At 46.7% G+C, this 27,818-nt stretch overlaps 1 protein-coding gene across 3 annotated transcripts; it reads left to right on the top strand.

Annotated features, from left to right (window-relative positions):
- Positions 1 to 469: 469 nt before the first annotated feature.
- On the top strand, positions 470 to 18,866 carry GPKOW (G-patch domain and KOW motifs). 3 transcript variants are annotated; one of them, XM_025468669.3, is made up of 12 exons: positions 470 to 567; positions 9,701 to 10,150; positions 10,915 to 11,069; positions 11,169 to 11,293; positions 13,483 to 13,592; positions 14,749 to 14,962; positions 15,392 to 15,524; positions 16,167 to 16,293; positions 16,498 to 16,621; positions 16,713 to 16,782; positions 17,569 to 17,654; positions 17,748 to 18,866. In XM_025468669.3, exons 2-12 carry the CDS (start codon positions 9,975 to 9,977, stop codon positions 17,880 to 17,882), a joined length of 1,455 nt encoding a protein of 484 aa, XP_025324454.1. In that variant the 5' UTR covers positions 470 to 567; positions 9,701 to 9,974; the 3' UTR covers positions 17,883 to 18,866. The 3 variants fall into 3 exon arrangements, with proteins under 3 accessions (XP_025324454.1, XP_025324453.1, XP_048963280.1); XM_025468668.3 differs by having other exon boundaries at positions 477 to 585; XM_049107323.1 differs by lacking the exon at positions 470 to 567 and adding an exon at positions 3,132 to 3,302.
- Positions 18,867 to 27,818: the final 8,952 nt, after the last annotated feature.

Below are 27,818 nucleotides of genomic sequence, written 5' to 3'. Positions count from 1 at the left end.
GGGCAGGCGGGGATCTACGGGCATTCCCATGACGGTCGGGGGTCGCGGGAGTCGAGACCGGCAGCGGGCGACCTCCGGAACTATGAGGGAATGGTCGGGGGGCTCGGAAGATCTTAGGGGCATTCTAGGTCTTCGGACGTCGTGGAGCGTAGGGGGTTCGCCGAGGCTCGGGCGGGCACTGACTTGTTCTTTCCACCCGCGCAGGCCACGGCCCTCCCCTGCCCGCGGGCCCCAGAGCCCGGCAGCTCCTGGCGCGGCTGGACGCGCGCCCCCTGGCGGCCCGGGCTGCGGCCGACGTGGCGGCGCTGGTACGCAGGACAGGTGCCACATTGCGCCTGCGCCCGAAGGCGGGTGCGTGTCAGGGGCGGGGCGGGGCCTCCGGGGGGCGGGGTCTGAGTGGAGCCAGCTCCTGAAGTGGCAGGCCCGGGTTGGTTAGTTACTCCCCTGGGCGGTGCCAGTGGGCGGGGCTGGCGGCGGGGCGGGACTCGGAGGCAGCTTCGCGGGGGCGGAGCCTTGGCGTCATCCTAGAATATTTCTCCCGGAGGTGACCCAGGGAAGGTTATTGCGGTAGGCGAATGTTGCATGGTTAGTCGTGGGTGCGAGGCTGGATGGTTATCCCTGTCAGTGGGGCTTCGAATGGCATTTCTGAAGAGGTGGGGCCTGCAGGGTGTTGGGGGCGGGCAGTCGGCTGAGGGCCGTGCCTGGAAAGGAGTCCACCCTAGAGGGGGGTGGAGTCTATAAACGCGAGGGGGCGGGATTCGAAGCGTCAGGAATGGGTTGAAGTTTATAGGCTAACTAGAGGGCGGAGCCTGGGAAATTCAGGAGCCCAATCTGGCCTTGCGCCGTCGTCCGGGGACGACCTAAGGGTGTAAGATGAGGAGCGGGATCTTCGTGTTATTAGAGGACTATAGGAGTGTCTGGAGGTGCCTTCAATAGCCGGGCCCAGGATTCGTTAAGATGGCGGGTTCTGGGTAGTTGTGTGACAGCTGGAGAATTGCGCACTGCCTAGGTACTGAAATTGTGGTCGAGTCTGGACGTGAGTTGGAAGAGCTGAGGCTAGAATGTAAATTTAGGGGCTTGTGCCAATGTTAGCAAAGTCAGGGGCCCCTGACTGGCTTAGTCCGTTAACTCAGCTCATGCATGATCCTAGGGTCCTGAGATCAAGACCCGCGTGGGCCTCCCTGCTCTGCGGGGAGCCTTCTCCCTCTCTCCCCGTTTTTGGTCTCTGTTATCTCTCAAATAAAATTTTTTAAAACAGTGGAGGCGCCTGGGTGACTTAGATGTTGGGCGTCTGCCTTCACCTCAGGTCATTATCTCTTTCTTGGGATCCAGCTCCCCTGCAGGGCTCCCTGCTCAGCAGGTACTGTGCTTCTCTTCCTCCTGCTTATTCTCTCTCAAATGGATTAATAAAATATTTTTTTTAAAAAAAGGTAAGTCACCGACAGCTTTCTTAGCCTCTTCCTTACACTAACTAGCCTTTAGCATGCTGTAATTGTAAGGACAATTATGTCTTAGTCGCTTGTCCCAAGACCCTCTTGTCTCTCTTTGCCTCTCACAGACTTCCTAGTGTGACAAATACAGAAAAATGTGAAAAACCTGTGGATACTTCTGGTGAGCTTGAATGGCGCTGGAGACTTCCTTAGTGAATTTTGGGGGCACAGATTGGGGGAAAGGGTGGCAGAGGAGGATGGGAGCTGGAGGAGTGTAATCAACAGGGCCAGGTTGAGAATCTCACACTGGCCCTGAGTCAATATTGTATGTCTCTTCATTTACTTATGTCTTTTTTAAGATTTTATTTATTCACTCATGAAAGACACAGAGAGGCAGAGACACAGGCAGAGAGAGAAGCAGGCTCCCCGTGGAGAGCCAATGTGGGGACTTGGTCCCAGGACCCTGGGATCATGACCTGACCTAAGCCAAAGGCAGATGCTCAAACACTGCGCCACCCAGGAGTCCCTACTTAGGTCTTTAAAAATTTTTTTCAACAATATTTTGTAGTTTTCGCAACACAATTTCTACAGTTCTTCTTTTAAATATATTCCTGGGTATCTTATTTTGAGGCTACTGTAAATGGAATTATTTTCTTAATTTCATCTTTATTTTGTCTATAGAAACACAATGGATTTTTGCATATCGATCTTCTATCCTGTAACCTTGCCAAAACTTTTTTAAAATTCTAATACCCACTAAGGAGGGAAAAATCAACTGAGTAAATGTGAAGATTTCTTATTTATTTTAAAAGGTTTTATTTATTCATGAGAGACGCAGAGACATAGAGGGAGAAGCAGGCTCCCTGCGGGGAGCCCGAACTGGGACTGGATCCCAGGACCCCAGGATCTGATCTGAGCCAAAGGCGGACACTGAGCCACCCAGGTGTCCCTAATTGGTTTTATTAAGCAACTCATGAACTGGTGAGCATCCCATCTAAGAAGTAGAGAGGTCTGAGATGAGGTAAACAAAATAGAAGGTCTTTTTTTTTGAAAGATTTTTTCATTTTAGGGAGAGTGCACAGGACAGAGGGAGGGGTTGGCAGAAAAGGAAAGAAGCAGACTGCTCGCTGAGCATGGAGGACCCTGAGATCATGACCTGAGCCAAATTGAGAGTCTAACACTTAAGCGACTGAGCAACCCGGGCACCCTAAAGTGGAAGGTTTTTATAGGAAGGAAGATAGGGCAAGAAATCATTAGCAAAAGAAAAGGAAGTACTATTTCAGGCAAGGTCGCTTCTGCTTATGGAAAGGTGGGGCAAGGGAGTTCTTATCATCCAGATTACCTGATCTTCCTTTGGGGAATGAGAGGGCCCCAGGTGAAGATTACCTCTTTGGTGCAGGCCAGAAAATTCCAGATTAATTGGTTTAAAATTCCATTCCTGAAAAGGTTGAAATTACAATTAATTCTTGGTTTATTGCCCTGAGGGCAAGTGACTCCACCTAGAGCCTGTGGCTTTCTTTTTAACACTCCTAATAATTCCAAAGGAATTATACCAAAATTCTGATGTGCTTCCAATAATAAAACAAAGGAATACTCACCAAACATACTAGTACTAAGGGAAACAAGTACTCAACAAAAAAAGATTGTCTTTATACAGATCCTGAATAAAGTTGGAAAACTCAATCAAAGGGAAGGAGTTCAGAATCCTAGAAGAGACTCATCAAACTGGAAATAGACCGCGACTTGTGAAAGTGATGAGTGCAAGAGGCTCCATGCGGGTACCTCCCTTGATTCCCTGAATCATCATTCTTTGGAGGTCATCTCCTTTGGATCCCACCTCTGACTCCCAGGAATGTCAGCCTAAATAGAGAGGTAAACTGGGGCAAGCTCACGATAATGAGCTTATTTGGGATAGCAGAGGAATTGGAATTTGGGACTCATCTGTAGCTTGCTACAGTTTGGGTGTCCAGAATTGCAATTTCTCTGCTATTCCCAAATAAACTCATCTTTTTGAGCTTGCCTCAGTTTGCCTCTTTATTTAGATTGACATTTATAAATGCTGCTTTGTAGTCTTTATCTGCTAGGTCTTTTTTTTTAAAGGTTTTTTATTTTATTTATTTTTTTAAAGATTTTATTTATTTATTCATAGACACACAGAGAGAGAAGCAGAGACACAGGCAGAGGGAGAAGCAGGCTCCATGCAGGGAGCCCGATGTGGGACTCGATCCTGGGTCTCCAGGATCACACCCCAGGCTGCAGGCAGCGCCAAACCGCTGCGCCACCAGGGCTGCCCTGCTAGGTGTCTTTAAGGATGCCCAGGGCTTCTAAGCCTGGAAAAATGGCCATGAGATTGATTACTGTTGTGGAGGCCGAGAAAAATTAAGGCCATCCCACCTAAAGTTTAGCATTAACACAAGTACAGCCATCTTAGGCCCCTGTGAATAAGAGCTGAACTTTACGGGAAAAACTACAGAATGTCCTCAATGTCCTCGGCAGGTAATCCCATATCAGAAAAACAACAGAGCCCACGCCCATGGTAGAAAATCCCCTAGACCAGCCTAATTCTTCCATCCCTTCTGGAAATCCCCTAGACCAGCCTATAAAAAACCCAGCTGTAACCCACTTCGGGGTCCAAGTCCCTGCTCTGCTGTGTTGGGTATACTTGGACCCAAGCTCGAGCTTGTAAATAAACCCTCGTGTGTTTGCATCGGTGTCGGCTCCTCGGTGGTTTCTCGGATTCGCAATCTTGGGCACAACACTGTTTCCTGTTTTCAAGACCATCCTGTGACCCATTATATTATTCTACTTTCTGAACATTGTGATTATGTCCCACTTTCTTTTTTTTATTTATTTTTTATTTTTTTTAATTTTTTTCCACTTTAAGTATATTTACAGCTTCGTATTTAAAGTTTCTAGTATAAGTGTTCCATCCAAGGAATGTGCTATAATTCATTTGCCCAATCCCCTCCTGTTGTTCATTTAGTCTTCAATCTTTGGCTACAATAGATGATACTATGATGAATCTCGTAAAAAACTGTTTGGGGTGCTGGGGTGGATTAGTTAAGTGGCTGACTCTTGATTTCAGCTCAGGTCATGATCTGGGGGTTGTGGGATGGAGCCCCATGTTGGGCTCCCCAACCAGTGGAGAGTCTGCTTGTCATTCTCTTCCTCTACCCTTCCCCCCCACCTCTCTAAAATAAATAAATATTTAAAAATATATTTTCAAGGGCGCTTGGCTGGCTCATTCAGAAGCATGTGACTCTTGATCTTAGGGTGGTGAGTTCAAGCCCCATGTTGGATATAGATTACTTTGGTTTTTTTAAAGATTTTTTTTAATTTTTAAAGATTAATTGATTAACTTATTTATAGTGCACAGGCTGGGGGAAGGGCTGAGGGAGAGGGAGAGAGACCTAAGCAGACTGTGCTGAGTGTGGAGCCCATGCAGAGCTTGATCTCACAACCCTGAGATCATGACCAGAGCAGCAATCAAGAGCCAGTGCTCAAATGACTGAGCCACCCAGGTGACCCTAAAGATTTTTAGTTTTTAAAAAGATTTTATTCATTTATTCATGAGAGACACAGAGAGAGGGGCAGAGACAGAGGCAGAGGGAGAAGCAGGCTCCATGCAGGGAGCCCAATGTGAGACTTGATCCCCAGACTGCAGGATCATGCCCTGAGCTGAAGGCAGATGCTCAACCGCTAAGCTACCCAGGTGTCCCAAGATTTTATTTTTTTAAGTAATCTCTACACCCAACATGGGCCTGGAACTCATCACCCTGATATCAAGAGTCACATGGTCCTCCAGCTGAACCAGCCAGGTGCCTGCGTTGTGCCCAAGATTGTGAATCCAAGAAACCACCAAGGAGCCGACACTGATGCAAACACACGAGGGTTTATTAGCAACCTCGAGCTTGGGTCCAAGTATACCCGACACAGCGGAGCAGGGACTTGGACCCCGAGGTGGGTTTCAGCTTAGTTTTAAGGGCTGGTCTAGGAGATTTTCAGAAGGGGTGGAGGAATTTCTCAAGTTCTGTTTACATTCTGATATGGGGCTTTCAAGGGCATTGAGCTCTGTTCTCATTCTAATATGGGACTTTCTACCACGGGCATGGGCTCTGTTGTCTTTCTGATATGGCATTCCCTGCGAGGACATGGGATATTCTGCAGTTTTTCTTATAAAGTTCAGCTCTTATTCACAGGGGCCTAAGATGGCTGTACTTGTGCTAATGTTAAACTTGAGGTGGAATGGCCTTGATTTTTCTCGGTCTCCACACCTGGGTATAGAGATTTCATTTTTATTTTTTTCTAAAGATTTTATTTATTTATTCATTAGAGACACAAAGAGAAGAGAGAGAGAGAGGCAGAGACACAGGCAGAGGGAGAAGCAGGCTCCACACAGGGAGCCCGATGTGGTTCTCAATCCGGGGACTCCAGGATCACGCCCTGGGCCAAAGGCAAGCGCTAAACCGCTGAGCCACCCAGGGATCCCCTATAGAGATTTCTCAAATAAACATAAAAAATCTTTTTGCATATCTTTTTTTTAAGATTTCATTTATTTATTCATGAGAGAGACAGAGAGAGAGGCAGAGACACAGGCAGAGCAGGCAGAGGGAGAAGCAGGCTCCATGCAGGGAGCCTGTGGGACTAGATCCTGGGTCTCCAGGATCACACCCTGGGCCCAAGGCAACACTAAACTGCTGAGCTGGGCAGCCCTGGTGGCCCAGCGGTTTGGTGCCGCCTTCAGCCCAGGGCATGATCCTGGAGCCCCATGATCGAGTCCCACGTTGGGCTCCCTGTGTGGAGCCTGCTTCTCCCTCTGCCTGTGTCTCTGCCTCTCTCTGTATCTCTCATGAATAAGTAAATAAAATCTTAAAAAAAAACTGCTGAGCCACCGGGCTGCCCTCTTTTTGCATATCTTTAATGATTTCCTTGGGACGAATTTTTGGCAGATTTCTATTATTCTTTCTGGTGACTATTTAAGTATCAGTCTTCTATTTTCCAAACTCTTAATGATGTAGGCAGGCTGGGTCTGAGGATCCAGAGGTGATCCCAGGACCAGCCAAGAGGGTCCTTGGTTTCACACAGGATAGCAATCAAATGTGAGCCAAGAGAAAGTAAAAGCAGAGTTTATTGAAGATACAGAGTGAGCGTAGTTACAGAGTGTCTGGAAGACTCAGAAAGGAAAGGACAGTGTCTTGTTTTTGCTTGGGTCTGAGGCTTTTATTGAGGATTGTGGTGTGATGTAAGTGTCCTCTCAGGCACCCTGGAACTGGTCAGAATAAGAAGGGTCCAGATGTCCTCCATAAGTCACTAATTCCTTGGAGCTAGGGGGGCTTGGCATCAAGATGTCTAGCTCCAGTGGTCTGGAATATACACATGATGGCCTCACCTAGTCATTCCTTAGAAGTTATGTATTATGCTGGAAGACCACAAAGAAATTATTAGCTATTTGATCCATACAAGGAGAACATACATTATTTGTACTATAAGGAATGTGTAAAGGGGTGTGCTGGTCCTAGCAAGAATAGAAGCAGGAAAAGGGGCAAAAAAGCAGTCCTTCAAAAAGCCCTTCATAGGGCCCTTTCATTTTCCCTCTTTATGGTCCTAGACAAGAGGAATTTGTCTCATTAATCTTTCAAAACCTTAGAACCTAGTTCTCAACATATTTAATGTTGGTAGTATAAGCAGAAATAGTTAGGGATCCCTGGAAAAAGAAAGGTGAGGCAAATCTTTCTCAATATAAGAAAAGTCATTTGGGGCCCCTGATCATCTTGTAATCTATGCCTGACCAGCACTACTTACCCAAAGCACATTTCTTGCAGAACATCCTGAGATGTGTTGAAATTGCATGAGAATAAACATCAGTAGATAATGATTTGAAGGAAACAAAAGAATGTGAGAACAAACAGGCACTATCAGGCCAGGAGACAGCCTAAGCCTATCAAAGACAATAAATCGGTGGTAAAACTCCCAATGCTGATTCAAAAGTAAAGATTGACCTAACACATATTCTGAGTCATCTTTGCAGAACTTAAGCCCCTTTGAGCACTCAAATACTAGACCCACTGGAGCCAGAGAATTGATGATGCTGACCCTTGCCAACTCTCATGACTTCAATTAACTTAAGACCTAGACTCAGTGACTTAGGGTGACTTTTGCCCCAATTCCATGCTGAATTCCCTATTTTGCAAGCCCTTCCACGAATATATATGGACCTTTAGTTTAAAATTTCCCCACTTTTGTTGTTGAGGGAGATAGTGCTTTGGGAAATATCCTCAGTGTTCTTCTTCACTTGTTGCAAGTAAACCCTACCTTTTCCTTCCTGTTCTTTGCTTGGATGTATCTTTTGGCTCCATATCCACCAAGAGGTGGACATAGTTTTGAGTAACAGTAGGAACTCCAGTAGACCCTTGAACGACATGGCTTTGAACTGCACGGGTCCATTTATACCAGGATTTTCTCCAGTAAATACATTAGAGTACTATAAATGTATTTTCTCTTCCTTATAATTTTCTTTATTAAAAAACATTCTATTGGGATGCCTGGGTGGTTCAGCGGTTGAGTGTCTGACTTCCACTCAGAGTGTAATCTTGGGGTCCGGGGATTGAGTCCCACATCGGGCACCCTGTGAGGAGCCTGCTTCTCCCTCTGCCTATGTCTCTGCCTCTCTCTGTGTGTGTCTCTCATGAATAAATAAATAAAATCTTTAAAATATTTATTTATTTATTTATTTATTTATTTATTTATTTATTTATTTATTTATGAGAGAGAGAGAACATGAGTGGGGGAACAGGGAGAGGGAGAAGCGGACTCCTCACTGAGCAGGGAGCTCAACACGGGGCTCCATCCAAGGAAACTCAGATCATGACCTAAGCCAAAGGCAGACACTTAACTGAGCCACTCAGGTACCCCCTTATGATTTTCTTTTTATTTTTTTAAGATTTTATTTATTTATTCATGAGAGACACAGAGAAAGATTCAGAGACACAGGCAGAGGGAGAAGCAGGCTCCATGGAGGGAGCCGGACATGGGACTCAATCCCGGGTCTCCAGGATCACGCCCCGGGCCGAAGGCAGGCGCTAAACCACTGAGCCACCCAGGGATCCCCCCACTTATGATTTTCTTAATAACATTTTCATTTTCTTATTCATCTTCATATTCTTAAGATTATTCTTAAGAATACTGTATACAAAAGAATACAGTGTATGATACATGTAACATACAAAAGGCCTGGGTGGCTCAGTTGGTTAAGTGCAGACTCTTGATCTTAGATCAGGTCTTGATCTCAGGGTTGTGAGTTCAGGGTCTTCCCTAGGCTCCACGTTGGGTGTGGAACCTACTTAAAAACAAAACAGGGATCCCTGGGTGGCGCAGCGGTTTAGCGCCTGCCTTTGGCCCAGGGCGCGATCCTGGAGACCCAGGATCGAATCCCACGTCGGGATCCCGGTGCATGGAGCCTGCTTCTCCCTCTGCCTGGGTCTCTGCCTCTCTCTCTCACTGTGTGCCTAGCATAAATAAATAATAAAAAAAAATAAAAAACAAAACAAAACAAAAAGCCCCTAAAAACAACAGAAAAATAATACTACATGTAACAAACAATATATGTGTTAATCTACTGTTTGTGTTATCATTAGGTTTCCAGTCAACAGTAGGGTGTTAGTAAGTAAGTTTGTGAGGAGTCAAAAGTTACCAGCAAATTTTCAACTGTGGGGACAGGGTATTGGCCCTCCTAACCCCTGCATTGTTCAAGAGTCAACTGTGTATGTGTGTGTGTATATATATATATTTTTTTTTTCTAAGATTTTATTTATTCATGAGAGACACACAGAGAGAGAGAGAGGCAGAGACACAGGCAGAGGGAGAAGCAGGCTCCATGCAGGGAGCTCAACATGGGACTCGATCCGGGGTCTCCAGGATCACGCCCCGGGCCGAAAGCAGCGCTAAACTGCTGAGCCACCCGGGCTGCCCTATATATATTTTTAATATCTGTTCAAGTGTTATTGTTCCCCACCGGACTACCAGCCTCTAGAAAGGAGGGTGTCTATTTTATTAAAATTTGAATTTTATTAAAATTTATTAAAATTTGAATCCAGATCTAGTTGTGTGTTAAATCTGACATCGGTAGGCACCATTTACATGTCTATTTGTTATTGTGCACAGCTGGCACTCACAGATTTTTTTCTTAAGCATGTATTTTATCTACACTTCCATTCCCCCTGTGTAATGTGTACACAGTAAGCAACTAATAAATACTTGTCGACCGCCTATAGGAAGGAATGAACACACCAGGCAAGAATGAATTCAACTCTGCCACACCTACCTCACCGAAGAACTACATTTCCCTTTATGCTTGGCGTGACGCGCTCCTATGAAGGAAAAAGAGCAAGAGTTACTTCCGAAAGCTCCTTTTTCCTCCTACGCCTGCCGATGACGCAGTGTTTTATGGGAAAGGTAGTTCTAGCGCTCTTCGTCTGGCCGCCTTCAAACTGAACCTAAACTAAACTTCCCGGCAAGCGGCGCACTCGCCTGGGAAAGAGGGGCAAGATGGCGGATGCCGAGGAGTATCCTTTGCGGCCGGCTGGATCCTCCGCTGCCCCAATTTCATTCAGCTTCAGTCGCACAACTGCCCGGAGACGGCTGGCGGACCCGGTAGACGACGCGGGTGCGGCTCCAGAGGAGAAGGATTTCTTGAAGACCGTGGAAGGGAGGGAGCTGCAAAGGTGAAGCGCCGGGTCTTTCATCCCTTGGAATTCGGTTTGGTGGGTGCAGTGGGAGGGTGGAATCAGAGTTGATTGTTTAGGTGGCAGTGACCTGGAAAGCCTGAAGCACAGCCTGAGGAAATTCGTGGAGGCGAGAAGGCGGGAGTGTGTGACTGGAGAGGTGGAGAAATTGGGCCTAAAAGCTATGGCGTTTGAGAAAAAAGGATGTGTTCCTGAGAGGGTGTGTCTAGAATTTGGGGACCCTGAAGTGTGTGCGTTCTGAGAGAGGGAAAAGAGTGAAGAATGACAGGACCGCTAGGGTCTCAGCAGAAGCGGTGGAGCTTCTCTAGTGTGGGGAACGGGGTGGATTGGCAGATTCAGGTTTGGGGAGGCCATCATCAGGTTAATTTGGAAAAGACAGTCAGAGGGTGAGACTTCCAGAAGAGAATCAACCATCCAGGAGGTTGATGGGGAGCCTGGAACTGGGGAGAATCTGGGCTGAGGATGGTGATTTGTGAGTCATTGTGAAGGCCATGGAAGTGGGTGTTGGGATGAGCAGAGGGTCCAAGACTGAAGGCTGATTCCTTAAAGGCACTGACATTTAAGAGTTGGGGGTGAGGGAGAGAATCCAAAGAAAGCACCATTAGAGACTCACAGGAGAACAGAGGGTGTGGTCAGATGGGGGGGGTGAGTTTGGCTCTTGTGTTTTCTCTGAAGGGAGTAGTGTGGCTCAGAACCCACTGACATGCTACTCTCCCAACTTCATGCTTCTGTGTCCACATTAGTGTGAAGCCCTCAGAAAACCCCAAGGATCTCATCATCCCTTTGATCCAGAATGGCCATCGCAGGCAGCCACCAGCCCAAGCTCCTGGGCCATCCACAAATACTGAGGCCTTGATGGATGGAGTGCTGTCCCAGGCTGTGAAGGAGCTCATTGAGGGTGAGTGATCCCCTCTTCGCCATCCCCCTGTGAAGGAAGTGGGGGAGGAAAATGGAAGGATATGGTGGGACCTCATTGCTCCCTCCCATTCTTCCTTAGACTCCAAGAAGTCCCTGGAGGAGAGAGAGAATTCGGGTGTCGACCCCACGCTTGCTATCCCCATGATCCAGAAAGGATGCATTCCTAACGGGGAAGGGGCAGACAGCGAACCCCGGGCTGAGACAGTGAGCTGGCCCCTAATTCCTCCTGCCCCAGCCTCCCTTTGCCCTGTCTGCCAGACTTGCCTCTTTGCATACAGTGGGGCGGGGGGTACAGTCTGTGTGCGTGCTACAGGCCTGCTGCCTATCCCTTCCTCCTTCTGTCTTTTTTGGGAAGCATTAAAAAATTAATCAAGATACTGAGGTGTGGAAAACACTTGCATTCTGGGATTATCTGAACAAGATGAGGGGCAAAGGGAACAGGAAATGCAAAGATCCTAAGGGTAGACTCAGCCTGGAGTGTTTGAGGAACATCAAGGAGACCAGTGTAGCTGGAGTAGAATGGATGAAGGGGAGGAGAAGAATATGAAGTCAGAAGTGGCAGGGGCTAAACTAAGCAGGGCCTTGTGGACCATGGTGAGGACTTTGGCTTTTATCCTGAATGAAATGAGAGCCATGAGAGGGTTCTGAGCAGAGAGGGGTAAAAACTTAAGATTTGACAAGATCTCTGGCTAGTGTGAGCAGAACAGAATAGTAAGCAAAGAGAACAGTAGTGCAGGCTAGAAATGATGGCCAGTCAGACCAGAGTGGTAGGAGTGAGGTCTGGAAGGACAGGTAGGGTTTAGTGAGTGAGGGAAGAGCAGGGTGAGTACTAATGGCAGCAACAACCCCAAGCAGTGGCATGGTGGCAGGGAGTCAATGTGGTGTGGGTCCATCAGTGAAGCAACCCGCCGTGTGTCTAGAGTGAGTATAAGGAATTGAGAAAAAAGAGAGAAAAAAAAAAAAAGGAATTGAGAGAGGAGGGAAGAAAAGAATTGAGGGAGTGAGGATGGAATGTGATAGACAACAGAAGTGAGGGGAGTGTCTACAGAAGCAACCAAGTCTGTCTTTTATACCCATGGACTCCACTCTTCACCTCTTTATTCACAATGTTTTAGCAATGCTTCTTTGGGGCCTAGTTCTCCTACAGCCCCAGACCATCCTCTCTTTCGACTGAGCTGTTCTTGTTGGCCTTCACCTGTCTTCTGGCTTCTTTGATCATAAAAAAAAGACCTTCACTTCACTTTCCATCCTGTTCCTGCTTTGGCCTCAGTTCTCTCATATTCTCTCCTTCTCCGGCCTTTTACATCTCAGCTGATCACAGCTCCACCCCATCCTTCTTCTCACTTGGCCTAAAAACCTTAGAGTCTCTCTTGACTTCCCCCTTTATTTCATACCCCATATGCAGTCTTTCAGCAAAATCCTATCATCTCCCTTTGCAGTATACATCCAGAATTTGATCACTTCTCACCATCACCACTCCTACCACTCGTCTGAGCTACCAGCATCTCTCATCTGGATTATTGCAGTAACTTCCTCACTGGGACCCCTTGTGGAAGCCACCCTCCTGTGGCTCCAGCCCAGATCTCCTGATTAATCTTTCACTGCCCCTCTTCCTCCACCTCTTTCTCAGTCAGGTTGACCTTCATGATGCTCTTACCACTTGCCAGACTTGTTCTGCCACAGGGCCTTTGCTCTTACTGTTCTCTCTGCTTGGACTACCCACCTATCCTTCATGCTTCTCATATCGTTATGGCCCCCACTGTCATTTCTTTCTGGTCTCTGCTCAGATATCAACTCCGTGATACTCTCTTCTGCATCCCTCTGCATCCCCTTAATCTGCCTCATTTTTCTTCATATAACTTATCACTACCCGACATGCCACGTTTTATGTATTTTTATATGTATTTTTTATTATTTTTTTTTTAGATTTTTTATTTATTTATTCATAGAGACAGAGAGAGAGGCAGAGACACAGGCAGAGGGAGAAGCAGGCATCATACAGAGAGCCTGACGTGGGACTCGATCCAGGGTCTCCAGGATCACACCCCAGGCTGCAGGCCGCGCTAAACCGCTGCGCCACTGGGGCTGCCCCTATATGTATTTTTTAAATTGTATGTCTACAACTAGAACGTCATCCCCACAGGGCAGGATCAGGGATTTTTGTCTGTTTTGGTTATCCTCGTCACCTAGGTCAGTACCTGGCACAGAATAGGTGCTTTATAATTATTTGTTGAAGGACAACATGGATGAGTAAAGTGAGGGACAGCAAGAGGAAATCAAAACTAACCTTGAGCTTACTGGAAAAGCACTAAGGGTCACTCATTGGGTAAGCAGGCTTCAGAGGGCCCACCATGGGCCAAGCCTGACTGTCCTTCCTTTGCCTGAATTTGTAGGTGCCAGAGGAAGCTGATTACGAGGCAGTCCCCGTAGAGGCCTATGGGCTGGCCATGTTACGAGGCATGGGCTGGAAGCCTGGTGAGGGCATTGGCCGCACCTTCAATCTGTGAGTTCTGGGGTGGGGGCAAGGGGCAGCAGACAGGGCAGTGAACAAGACCCCGTGGGTTACTGCTCATCCAGAACCAGAAGCTTTCTGCAACTGTTTCAGTCTCCTGTTTGCTCTTTGTTTGTTTGTTTGTTTTTAAAGATTCATTTATTTAATCATGAGAGACACAGAGAACGAAGCAGAGACATAGGCAGAGGGAGCAGAAGTAGGCTCCATGCAGGGAGCCCGATGCGGGACTCAATCCTGGATCCCAGGACCACGCCCTGAGCTGAAGGCAGATGCTCAACCGCTGAGCCACACAGGCATCCCTCCTGTTTGCTTTTTGAAACTCTGTAACGGGATCCCTTCTGTACGGGGTTACCTTTCTGAGCATTAGCTTCCTCATCTGAAAAATGAGGGTAGTGACAATACTGACTTCCCATATCTGTTGCAGAATTACATGAAATTATGTACATAAAGCACTTATAGCAGGCCCTGGCCCAAAATAAACATAGATGAAACATTTGCTATTATCACACAGACTTTTGATCCCTTCTCAGTTTTCTGAACTCCAAAGAATTCTGAAAACCAAATATTTTTTTTCAAACATTTTTTCATAAACCATTTAGTAGCCACACATGACCTGAATTGACACAGAGCATTTTATAGTCTGTTCCTCCTATTTGGTGTGAATATTTGTATGATTTCCCCTGTAGAAATATTAGGGTATTATAATCAAAATCACAGAGATCTGCCTCAGATCCTGCTGTAAATAATATGTAATAGATGGTATACCCAGTGTGTTATTAGGTTGGACCAAACGAAATTGCTTTTCTGTAGATCAAAAACAGTCCTGGGATCCCTGGGTGGCTCAGTAGTTTCTAGCGCCGCCTTCAGCCCGGGGTGTGATCCTGGAGACCCAGGATCGAGTCCCACGTCGGGCTCCTTGCATAGAGCCTGCTTCTCCCTCTGCCTGTGTCTCTGCCTCTCTTGCTCTCTCTGTGTCTCTCATGAATAAAATAAAATCTTAAAAAAAAAAACAGTCCTAATGTGAGATCGGGAAGGATATTCTTGAGCATGTTGATGGGGTGGGATTTGGATGGCTGTGAGGGGACACTGAAGACTTGCATTCCTCCCCTCCCCAGCCCAATAAGCTCATATACTGTGTTGCCTGCAGAGTGGTGAAGCCCCGTCTCAACTTACTGAGGCCGAAGGGGTTAGGGCTGGGTGCCAACCTGAATGAGGTCCAGGCCCTAGTCCCCACTGGCCCCCACCACCTGCCAAAGCCAGATGAAGAGCAAGAGAAGGCTAAGGAAGACCAGCCTCAAGGACTGGTGCCTGGAGGAGCTGTGGTGGTTCTTTCTGGCCCTCACCGAGGCCTCTATGGGAAGGTAAGGAACCAAGCTATGCCTAGAGCCCAAGACAGGCAGCGGGGAAGTTTGATGTGAGGGTCAGAGGGAGGAAGAATTGGGCTTAGGGTGGAAAGGCTGGAAGTCCTTGTCTTTCAGGCCTGCCTGGCTTGCTACCTCATTTGGTAACTCAGAACCACTTGCTGGGCCTGAGTCTCAGTTTACAACTAAAAGAGAGAATGGCCATATGTGCCAAATGTTCCTGAGGCTTAAGTTCTTTAAAATATATCCAAGCCACACAGTCTGGTAGGGGAAACACATGAACCAGGCCCAGGCCCAGGCCTTGGGTCAGTCTGGTGGGGGAGACACAGGGGTCAGGCTTATAGGAGGTAAGACTGGACAGTTCGGTCCTAGGAATGTGAGTTTAGTCCACTCAGACCCTGCCTAACTTCGTCCTCCCCAACGCTTCAGGTAGAAGGCCTCGATCCTGACAATGTTCGGGCCATGGTTCGCCTGGCCGTGGGGAACCGCATGGTTACTGTTAGTGAGTACTGCCTGCGCCCTGTCTCCCAGCATGAGTTTGACAAGAACACCTTGGATCTCAGTGAGTGTGCCTCTTACCTAGCTGGGAGAGTTGGAGAAACATTCCAGGGGGCAGTAGGGGCCTGTACCTGGGGGTGAGGCTGGGTGGGTGTCAGATCTGCAGAGGGGAGGGGCAGTGGTCTGTCAGGCAGATGTGACTTCTGGTCAGAATCCAGGAGGTGAGAATGAAGATCAGTGGTTTATTCGGTTTGAAGAAAAACTGATCTAGTAACCCTGGGGCTTTAGCCTCTCAGAGAAAAAACAGGTGTGGAAACCTATTCCTATCCTCAGGAGGTCTCTGTCTGTTCTAGGTGATGAGCCTCTCTTCTTCTGGGTGTGAGGGCAGCCGGGACTAGGCCATGCCCAAGGAGAAAGGCATTCTAGGCATGGCAGCAGGATGGGGCGGTTTGACAGATGAGATATTGGTGCTGATGGAGCTCTCAGGATTCCCTAGCCCACCTTGGAGTGGCTGAGGAAGCCTTCCTGAAGGAAGCCCCAGCAGTTGAGGGGAAGGGGAGAGCATTCTGATGGCATAGGCAAAGTTGTGATGGTGGGAGGGGACATTGAGGCAGGTGGGAGGTGGCCTGAGGCCAAGGTGTAGCCTGCCAGGTAAGAGGCTCACACTGAGGCTCCTTCCTGGTTCTCCCCATACACCCTTGCACAGGCCAGATGAACAAAACTTCCCCAGGGCAACAGAATGGAACAGCCTCATCATGGAAGGCCCTCCGGGATCAGGACCTCCCCAGCTGGCGGGAGGACTCAGAGAGGAAGCGGAAACACCTTCCCGACCGGTGGGACCCTGGGCATCTGGGGTTGGGGGAGAAGGCAAGGCTGTGGAGGGATTCTAGCAGTCAGAGAAGGCTTCCCGGGCAAGGCAGGCACATAGAAGGAACTAGGGATGACATCAGGGCATCAGGGGTGGGTTTCACAGCAGCCAACTGTGGGGTGACCAGAACGTGTCTCATCAGCTAAGCCTGTGTTGGCCCTTTCCGCAGACAGGGGGAGCCCGCAGCCAAGAATGAGAAGGCAGGTCCCCAGAGCCAGCACTGGTTGCACAGGGACCTGCGTGTGCGCTTTGTGGACAGGCAGCACAAAGGTGGCCAGTATTACAACACCAAGGTGGGAACCCTGCAGCCTGGCTTTCCCCCACCCCCCCGGAACTAGGCCCCCATAACTGTAACACTCTCACATCCCGTGACCCTTTCTCCAGATGACCATTGAAGATGTCCTCAGCCCAGATACCTGTGTGTGTCGAACAGATGAAGGCCGGATTCTGGAAGGTGAGTCTGAGGGATGGCCACTGGGGTTTTAATCATCCATCCTAGAGGCTGAATAGGAAGGCTGTCTTCGACCCAAGAGGCTGGTGCAGGCAAAGGCTGGAAGGTTAGGCAGAGTTCAGGCATTTTGCACAGCCCAGAATCTTTTGACAGAATACGAGGCACTTCTGTGATGGTGATTATCTAAGCTGCTCTTTCCCCCTGTGATGGTGATTATCTAAGCTGCTCTTTCCCCCTGTGCACACTGGCATAGAAATGAGCTATTTCTCCCTCTGGGGACTGGGCCTTGTACAGATGTGTACTGAACTCCCCGTGCAGGGCAGGGCATATGACGTGCACACAATAAACGGTATCTGTTGTCATCACCCATCATTTTCGTGCATAAGTGCTCCTTTTTTCATAGTTCTTTCTTCTTTTTTTTCCCAAGATTTTATTTATTTATTTGACAGAGAGAGAGCATACACACAAGCCCGGGGAGTGGCAGGGAGAGGGAGAACCAGACTCCCTGCCAAACAGGGAGCCTGATGTGGGACTTGATCCCAGGACCCTGGGATCATGACCTGAGCCTAAGGCAGACGCTTAACTGACTAAGCCACCTGGTGCCCTATTATAGTTATTTCTAGGAACTGCTCCTTAGGTGTCCTCACCTGTGAGCTGGAGTGGAGCAGGGGGACTCCCACCTGTCAACAGGGTGCAGGATGGCTCTGAGGCATACAGGAAAGGCTTTCTGACAGGACCTGGGTGGGCTGGCCCTGGCCATGGGCCTCACTCCCCTTTCCTCATCTGCAGGCCTGAAGGAAAACATGCTGGAGACCCTGGTCCCCAAGGTCGAAGGCAACCGGGTGATGGTGGTGCTGGGGCCACAGGCTGGAAGGGTGAGTTCTAGACCTGGGCATGGGGTGAGGGGCATGCGGGGGCTGTCCTGGAGTCTGAATTGGCCTTGCTGACCTCACCCATCACTACTCCAGGTGGGCCGCCTACTAGGCCGGAACAGAGAACGGAGCCGAGCTCTGGTGCAGCTGCGGAGAGAGAATCAGCTGGTGGAGCTTCACTATGATGCTGTCTGCCAGTACATGGGCCCCAGTGATTCGGATGAAGACTGACCTGTGGCCCCACTCCCACCCCAGGCCACTGCCAGCTCTGTACAGTGTGAAAAGCCTGTCTTTGCAGAGGCGGAGCAGTAATCCTTCCATCTTCCACTTGCACTGTCGCCCCAGGACAGGGCAAGGGCAGGACATGAGACAGATGGACCAGCAGGGAGGCTCGAAACAAACCCTAGTATTTTCCAGAAGTCAGTGTGTAATAAAAATCATTTCCCAAACTTTGTAAAATGATGAGATCCTTAATGTGCACTGAGCTGAATGGACATGGAGCTGGGCTGGCCGAGGTGGGAGCCACTCCAGACTTCAGCCCCACTGCCCTGCATGGGCTGGCAAGACAAGTCAAAAATCTGCTGCTCACAAGCTCATTCTTGGACTACCGAAGCTACGCAGTCTGTCCCTTAAGCAGATATTACAGAGTCCATAATGCTACATGTCCGCACAGCTTTCTGAACAAGAATCTGGTGACAGCTATGCTTTTACCCTTTTACTCTTGGTCTAGACCAGATATCTAGAAAATATCTTGAGCCGGTGATGAGAGTCCAGAGGAAAGAGAGGCTTCTACCCACAAATAGGGTGTGTTTGTAACCAGTTAGTTTGGGGACACCCCTGTTTTAGCCCACAGACTGGCTTAAAAGTAAAAAAAAAAAGGTTTGTGTATCCCAGGTAGAATTTCTCTGATTGCTCCAGGTAACTGGACTCTCAAAAAGGTTATTGTCAGACAGTCCTTAAACTTTTTCCTGTTTAATGGGCTGAGCTACAAAATCAGCAAGAGGAGCCAGAGCTTTAGGCATGGTTGCTTCTAAATCATCCCAATCACTAAGTTGCTGATGTAATAAATGGTGTCTGAGTTAGATCTAGACCACTGGTATAAACTTATGACATTGTCAGAACATGGCACAGTGCTGGCAAATTTTTTAAAAGTAACTGAATTGTCATATTAAAATTCTTACAACTCTTTTTCTAATAAAATCTTTTTTAAAAATATGTTTTAATTGTCAAAGTATAATTGACAATGTTATCTTAGTTTCAGGTATACAATATAGTGATTCAACAATTCTATACATCATGCCATGCTTACTACACTGAGTGTACTCACCAGTGTTAATTACATTATTGACTCTGTTCCCTATAGTGTACCTTTCATCTCCCTGACTTTTTTTTTTTTTGATAACTGGGAGTTTGTACCTCTTAATTCCCCTTCACCTGTTTTCTCATCCCCCTCCTCTTTGGCAGCCATCCTCTAGAGCAGGATGACAAAGGTAAGCCACTGTCCCTGCCAAGCAAAGGAAGACCGCTGTTTTTTTTTTAATATTTTATTTATTTATTCATGAGAGAGAGGCAGAGACACAGGCAGAGGGAGAAGCAGGCTCCATGCAGGGAGCCTGACGTGGGACTTGATCCCAGGTCTCCAGGATCACGCCCTGGGCTGAAGGCAGGCGCTAAACCGCTGAGCCACCCGGGGATCCCCTAGACCACTGTTTCAGCCAAAATTGATCAGGTATAGAAAAATAGTGAGTTGGCCAAATCAGTGGTTATATGCCAGTAAGGTAAGGGATCAGAAAACCTTCCAGTCTCATTCCCCAGTATAAAGTACACTAGCAAAGACCAATTTTACTGATTTATCATCCCTAATTCCAGAACTCAGCTGTTTGCAAGATTGGCCTAGCAGGGTGGTTAAGGCATACAGTAGAGGACAAACCCCCACCCCCAGTTGCTCCAGTTCCTGAGTAATGGTTGTGACTGTACATACTGCCCCCAGAATTCCCAGCTGGGTTATATTTTTCATGTGGGAAAGGGTCGTGCATTCTAAAGTTTCCCAATTTGGCATGTCCAGTAGTCTGTTTCTCATGTTGTATGTGCTACTCAGTCAAGAAGGCCTCCTTTCTCCAGGTCGTAATACATTCATCTTGGTAGCACCCTCCAGAAGAGCCTAAAGCCTCCCAGGGAATGGCACCGGTCCCCCTGTCTCTGCCTGCAACATGGCATAACTTGGCAGTTTCAGACAAGCCCTTCCTCTTCTCCAGGCGCCACAGTTCTTAAAATAGATCTTTCATCAGATTTCAATTTCTTGGAGTTGGCATTTCCCCTCAAGCCTGTATTCAGAAACAGGGCCGGGAGTTCTTGAACACAACCCTGTGCCCAGAACATGGAGCCCCAGCAGAAGGTCCTGTTCCCCCAACAGACCATGACTTTGTGCTTCCCCTGAATGGATCCCTCCTGATCCCTCAGATCCAGGACAGGGTCCTGAGACTGAGAAATGTGGAGAGTATCAGGAGGTTTCCCCAATCTATCCCTTGTTCACTGCACACGGAGAGAGACAACCCTGCGCGGTTTTCTCTGGGCTGGCTGCCTGGTGCTTGCTGGCAGCCAAAGTCACCCCTTGGGCCCGCAGTTGCTTTGGCAACAACTGCAGGCCTGCGAATTCTCCCTGGAGCCACCCATGAGCTGGTGACTGTGACCTGTACACTATTCAGATGGCCTTCACATCACAGAGGAGTGAGCGAGCTGTGGGCGAGAAAGCATCTGCCTCTGTATCACTAAGTTTCCAGAAGTCTCCCCAGCAGGGTGCCCTGTTAAAAACTGTCCTGACCCCAGCCATGAATTTATAGCAGGGGATTCAAGCAGTTTCCTGGCCTCTCAGAGATGGGCAAATTATTTGGATGATTGGAACTGTTGCCTGGGGCTGAGCCTGGTGGCAAATAACAGGCAGGTAGAGTCTCCTGACATCGCTGCCTCAGCCAGAGGCTTCTCCCCTCCACCCCCATGGTTGGGGCCTCTTAACCTCGATGTCTTAGCACTAAGCAGAACGATGAAGCAGCCGACAACTTGCATGAGGGGCAGTGGGTCCTCCCTGAGTGCCTTTGTTGCCCCAATCCACCCGATGGGCTCCTATGGAGCCTTTGCTGTTCTGCATGCTAGGGATACAGCAGAGAGTAAATCATTCAACAATCAGTCCCGACTGTGTGCCAGACATGATTCTGAGTACTTGGAGATACAGGCACAAACAGAACAGAACAAAGAACATTGCCCTTGTGGAGCTGATGTCCCAGTGGGGCCGAGAAGACAATAAGCAAGAAGCAGAAGGGGGCAAATTATTTAGTATGCTAGAAGATAAAAGCCAGGGTGGAAAAAAGGAAGGGCAGGGTCAAAGGGATCCGGAGTGGGCAGTCTTCCTATGATGACCAGGGAAGGGTTTGCTACAAAGGTGACGTGTGAGCAAAGGTCAGAAGGAAGCAAGGTAGACCGATGTGGCTATCTGCAGAAAGAGTGGTCTGGGCAGGGGAAACCAAGTGCAGGGAGCTTGGGGTGGCACCATTGCTGGTATGTTTGAGGAATAGCAAGGAGGCCGCCGGGGCCGCAGGGTAGTAAATGAGGAAGAGGGAGGTAGAAGGTGAGGTCAGAAAAGCACGGTAGTGCTTGGAGGGCCACACTCTGTTCTGACAGAAAGAACCAGGAGAAGCCCACACATAACCACTGCCAGAGACTGACTGCTGGTACTGCTGCCTCCACCCTCCCCACCAGCTGCACTAAATACACTTGCCCTTTTTTTTTTTAAGATTGATTGATCCATTCATTCATGAGTGACACAGAGAGAGGCAGACATAGAGAAGCAGGGGAGCCTGATGCGAGACTCGATCCCAGAACCCCGGGGATCATGACCTGAGCCAAAGGCAGACGCTCAAACTCTGAGCCACAACCAGGTGCCCTGAGTGTACATGTCTTTGAATTGACATAAGTTTCCTTTTCTTGTGGGTAGACTTCTAGGAACAGAATGACTGGATCATATAGTAAGTATATGTTTGTTTTAAGAAACTGTCAATAACCCAAGTGTCCAGTGCACTATGAAGCATATAGTAAGCTTTCAATGAATAATTGTTGTCTAAAGAACAACTGACTTTATAACAAACAAAAAAACACAAAACCTATCAAACTATCTCCCAAAGTGGTTGCACCATTTTAATTCCTATCAGTAGTGTCCGAGAGCTCAGTTCCTCGACATCTTTGCCAGTTCTTGGTATTGTCAGTCATTCAGATTTTATCCATGCCAATATTTGTTTCTGGTTTTCATTGTGGCTTTGATTCTCATATCTCTAATAACCAGTGATATTGAGCGTCTTTTCAGGTGTTTAATTGCCACCAGCGTATCTTCTTTGATGAAGAGTCTGGTAAAATTCTTTGCCTATTATTTTTTAAATGGGCTATTTGTTTTCTTACTGAGTTTTTAGAATTCTTTATATATCTTGGATAGAGATACTTTTTAAAAATATTTTATTTATTTATGAGAGACACAGACACAGGCAGAGGGAGAAGCAGGCTCCATGCAGGGAGCTCGACGTGGGACTTGATCCCAGGTTTCCAGGATCATGCCCTGGGCTGAAGGCAGCGCTAAACCACTGAGCCACCAGGGCTGCCCTAGAGATACTTTTTAAAAAATATTTTAATTTTATTTATTTGAGAGAGAGAGCATGAGAGGGGGGAGGAGCAGAGGGAGAAGCCGACTCCCTGCTGAGCAGAGAGCCTGACGCTGTATCCCAGGACCTTGAGATCCTGACCTGAGAGGAAGGCAGACGTTTCACCGCTTCACCACTTCACCCACTGAGCCACCCAAGCTCCCTGGATAGAGATACTTTATCAGATAGATACTTTGCAAATGTTTTCTCCCAGTGCGTGGCTTGTCTTTTCATTCTTCCAACAATGTCTTTTGAAAAGCAGAAATGTTAAATTTTGATGACGTCAAACATATCAATTTGCTCTTTTTGGATTGTCCTTTTGACATCATATCAAAGACATCTTTGCCTGGGGATCCCTGGATGGTTCAGTAGTTTAGTGCCTGCCTTCAGCCCAGGGTGCGATCATGAAGACCTGGGATCAAGTCCTACATCGGGCTCCCTGCATGGAACCTGCTTCTCTCTCTGCCTGTGTCTCTGCCTCTCTCTGTGTGTCTCTCGTGAATAAATAAATAAAATCTTTTTAAAAAAAGACATCTTTGCCTAATGCAGGGTCACAAAGGTTTTCTAAAAGTCTTCTGGTGATAGATTATACATTCTTTACTTTAGTTCATTTTGAATTAATTTTTGTGCATGGGAGATACAGATCTAGGCTCATTCTTTTGCATATGGATATCAAACAGTTCCAGTACCATTTGTTGAAAAGACTATCCTTCCTCCACTGCATTGCTTTAAATTGTTGTCAAAAATCAGCTATCTACCACAATGAAAAGAAAAAATCAGTTGTCCATAATATATTGATTTGTTTCTGGATTCTATAATATTCTATTGATATATTTGTCTATCTGTATGTCAATATACTGTATTGAATACTGTACCTTTATAATGATTCTTGAAATCAGGTAGTGTTAGCCTTTCAACTTTGTTGTTCTTTTGCAAAGTTGTTTTGGATAGTCTAGGCCTTTTATATTTCCATATGAATTTTATTTTGTTTTATTTTATTTCATTTATTCCTGAGAGACACACAGAGAGAGGCAGAGACATAGGCAGAGGGAGAAGCAGGCTCTCACAGGAAGCCTGATGTAAGACTTGATCCCAGGACCCCAGGATCACGCCCTGAGCCAAAGGCAGAACATTCTGTCACTGAGCCACCCAGGTGCCCCTCCATATGAATTTCAGAAACTGTTTGTCAATTTCTACAACAAAAGAGCCTACTGGATTTGAATCAAATCTACAGGTCAATTGGGAAGAATCAACATGTTAATATTTAACCTTCTGACCCATGAACAAGATTCATTTGTAAATGCCTTCCTTAATTTCTCTCAGCAGTTTTTTTTAAGATTTTATTTAATTATTCATGAGAGACACAGAGGGAGAGAGGCAGAGACACAAGTAGAGGGAGAAGCAGGCTCCATGCAGGGAGCCCGATGTGGGACTCGATCCCAGGGCTCCAGGATCACACCCTGAGCCAAAGGCAGATGCCCAGTCGCTGAGCCACCCAGGCGTCCCTCAGCAGTTTTTGTAGTCTTTGGTATATAGGTCTTGCACATCTTTTTCAGATTTATCCCTAAATATTTCATATTTCTTTTTTTTTTAAATAAGTAGGCTCTGTGCTCAACACGGGGCTTGAATTCATGACTCTGAGATCAAGAGTCATATGTTCTACTAACTGAGCCAACCAGATGCCCCAGTATTTCATATTTCTTGATATTATTGTACTATTATTTAATTTCAATTTCCAATTGTTCATTGCTAATGTATAGAAATACAATTGCTTTAAGATTTTATTTATTTATTCATGAAAGACACAGAGAGAGAGACAGGCAGAGACACAGGCAGAGGGAGAAGCAGAATCCATGCAGGGAGCCCGATGTGGGACTCCATCCCGGGACTCCAGGATCCAGGATCACGCCCTGGGCTGAATGCGGTGCTAAACCACTGAGGCAACCGGGCTGCCCACAACTGCTATTTTGTATATTGGTCTTATATCTTACAACCTCGCTAAATGTTAATTTTATTAGCTTTTTTATAGATCCCATTAGGTTTTCTACTAAATAATCATAGTTTTCTTCTTTTTTAAGATTTTCTTTATTTATTCATGAGAGACACACACACACACACACACAGAGAGAGAGAGAGAGAGAGAGAGAGGCAGAGACACAGGCAGAGGGAGAAGCAGGCTCCATGCAGGGAGCCTGACGTGGGACTTGATCCAGGGTCTCCAGGATCACGCCCTGGGCTGAAGGTGGCGCTAAACCGCTGAGCCACCCGGGGATCCCCTCATATTGTTTTCAAATAAAGACACTTCTTTCTTACCAATCTGGTTACCTTGGTTTTTCTTTTCCTTGCCTTGGTGCATTGACTAGAATCTTTAGTACAATGTAAAATAACAATGGCAAGAATAGATATCTGTTCTCGATTTTAGGGAAAAAGCACTCAGTCTTTTGCCATTAAGTATAATGTTAACTGTAGGGGTTTTTCCCTTTCCAACATACCTGTCATTTATCAAACAACCATTTATTACCAAGGAGGCACAACACATCTTAGTCATAAACTATAAACTCCACAAAGTCCCAGCTTCCTGTCCTTCAAGGGACTCTGGTCATCCCTTGAATCAAAGAGCTCCCTTGTGTCAGGTAAGACAATACTCCAGGGACAGAATTCTATTATTTTGTAGTATCAACCAGTGATTCTCAAAATGCTGCCCAGACCAGCAGCATCAGAATCATCTTGAAACAGTGGAGAAATGCAAATTCTCAGGCAATCTCCTGGCTATGAATGTGACATTCTGGGGGTAGAGACCAGCTCTCTATTATAATGAACCCTTCAGAGAATTATAGTATGAGTTCCAGTTAAGAAGTACACACCCCCCCCCGCACCAAAAAAAAAAAAAAAAAAAAAAAGAAGAAGAAAAAGAAAAAACCGCCAGAGGTAGGTCTGTTTCATGGTCAAGTCTTGGGCAACACCTCTAAGGACAGCATCCACAATCACAACTAGATTCTCATGTCTATTAATGCAAGATAGAGAGGGCTTCAAAAATACTTTAGCCAGGGGCGCCTGGGTGGCTAGGTCGGTTAAGTGACCAACTCTTGATTTCAGCTCAGGTCATGATCTTGGAGTCGTGAGATTGGCCCTGTGTGGGACTCTCCACTCAGCAGGGAGTCGGCTTGAGATTCTCTCCCCCTCCCCCTGTGCCTCCCAAATAAAATAAATAAAATCTTAAAAAAAAACTTTAGCCAATCCACATATCATTTTTCTTTCTTTCTTTCTTTTTTAGATTTTATTTTTTTTCAAAGATTTTATTTATTTGGCAGCCCAGGTGGCTCCATGGTTTGGCACCGCCTTCGGCCCGGGGCACAGTCCTGGAGACCCAGGATCCAGTCCCACGTCGGGCTTCCTGCATGGAGCCTGCTTCTCTCTCTGCCATTCTCTGTGTGTGTGTGTGTGTGTGTCTCTCACGAAAAAATAAGATTTTATTTATTCGTGAGAGACACATAGAGAGAGAGAGAGGCAGAGACACAGGCAGAGGGAGAAGCAGGCTCCATGCAGGGAGCCCGATGTGGGACTCAATCCCAGGTCTCCGGGATCACGCCCTGGACTGAAGGCGGCGCTAAACCGCTGAGCCACCCGGGCTGCCCTAAATATTTTATTTATTCATGAGAGACACAGAGGGAGCGGCAGAGACAAAGGCAGAGGTAGAAACAGGCTCCCTGCAGGGAGCCTGATTCGGCACTGGATCCCAGGACCCCAGGATCATGACCTGAGCCAAAGACAGACACACAACCACTGAGCCACCCAGGCGTCCCAGGAGCTTTTATTTTGTATTTTTAAAAATGATTTTTAAAAAGATTTTATCTTATTTATTTGGGAGAGAGAGAGAACAAGCGGAGGGAGCATTAGAGGGAGAGGGAGAAGCAGGCTCCCCACTGAGCAAGGAGCCTGACTCAGGGCTCCATCCTAGGACACAGGGATCATGACCTGACCCTAAGACAGATACTTAACTGAATGAGCCGCTCAGGCACCCTGTGGAGCTTTTATTTTATTTTATTTTTTTAATTTTATTGTGGTAAGAACACAATGTGAGATCTATCCTCTTTAAGTATCTGATAAATAATTATTGACACAGTGTTGTACAGCAGATCTCTAGAACGTATTCATCTTAACCTAACTGAAACTCTATACCTGTCAATTGATTAGTAACTTCCCGTTTCTCCCTCCCTCCAATTTCTGGTAAACACCATTCCAGTTTTTGATTTTGGGAATTTGACTATTTTACATATCTCATAAAAGTGGAATCATTCATCTTTCCATGTCAGCTTATTTCACTTAGCAAAATGTCTTCAAGCCCATACATGTGGTTACATACTGCAGTAGTTCTATTGTTAATTTTTTGAGGAACCTCCATACTGTCTTTCAAGGTGGCTGCACCAGTTTGCATTACCACCAACAGTGCATGAAGGTTCCCCTTTTTCTCAACATCCTCACCAACACTTGTTTCTTGTGTTTTTTGATTTTAGCCATTCTGATGGGTGTGAGGTGATATCTCATTGTAGTCTTGATTTGCATTTCCCTGATGATGAGTGGCAATGAGTGCTTTTTCATATAGCTGTTGGGTAGATGCTCCCCATCAGGTTGAGGAAGTTATTTTATTTCTTTTTTTAAAAAAGATTGATTGATTGATTGATTGATTTAACAGCAAGAGTGAGCTAGCCCACAAGCAGGGAGAGCTGCAGGCAGAGGGAGAGGGAGAAGCAGACTCCCTGCCAAGCAAGGAGCCCAATGTGGGGCTTGATCTAAGGACCCTGGGATCATGACTTGAGCCAAAGGCAAATGATTAACCAACTGAGCCACCCAAGTGCCCAGGAAGTTATTTTCTATTCCTTCTTTCCTTAGCATTTTATTGGGAAATCATGTTTTATCAATTTCTATTTCTGCATCTATTGAGATGATCATGTTTTTTTTTTCCTTTTGTTGTGTGTTAGTATGGGAAGTTACATTGATTAATTTTTGAATGTTAAAGCAACCCTGCATTGCTGGAATAAACTCCACTTGGTTGTGATGTATTATCTTTTTAATATATTGTTGGAATAAATTTGTTAAAATAGTGTTTACAATTTTTGCATTTCTGCTCATAAGGGATATTGGTCTTTTATTTTTCTGTAATATCTTTATCCGTTTTTTAAAGATTTTATTTATTTGTTCATGAGAGACACAGAGACAGAGGCAGAGACACAGGCAGAGGGAGAAGCAGGCTCCCTGCTGGGAGCCTGATGGTGGACAAGAATCCCAGAACCCAGGATCACATCCTGAGCCGAAGGCAGATGCTCAACTGCTGAGCCACCCAGGCGTCTCTATTTATGTCTTCTTGAGTGAGCTTTGGTAACTTGTATCTTTCAAGGAATTTGTACATTTTGATTAAGTTGTGGGATATTTTTAAAATATTTTATTTATTTATTCATAGAGACACAGAGAGAGAGAGGCAGAGACA

Source organism: Canis lupus, chromosome X (genome assembly GCF_003254725.2).
Source record: "Canis lupus dingo isolate Sandy chromosome X, ASM325472v2, whole genome shotgun sequence".
NCBI classification, from domain to species: domain Eukaryota; kingdom Metazoa; phylum Chordata; class Mammalia; order Carnivora; family Canidae; genus Canis; species Canis lupus.
This window is presented reverse-complemented; position numbering and strand designations above follow the sequence as displayed.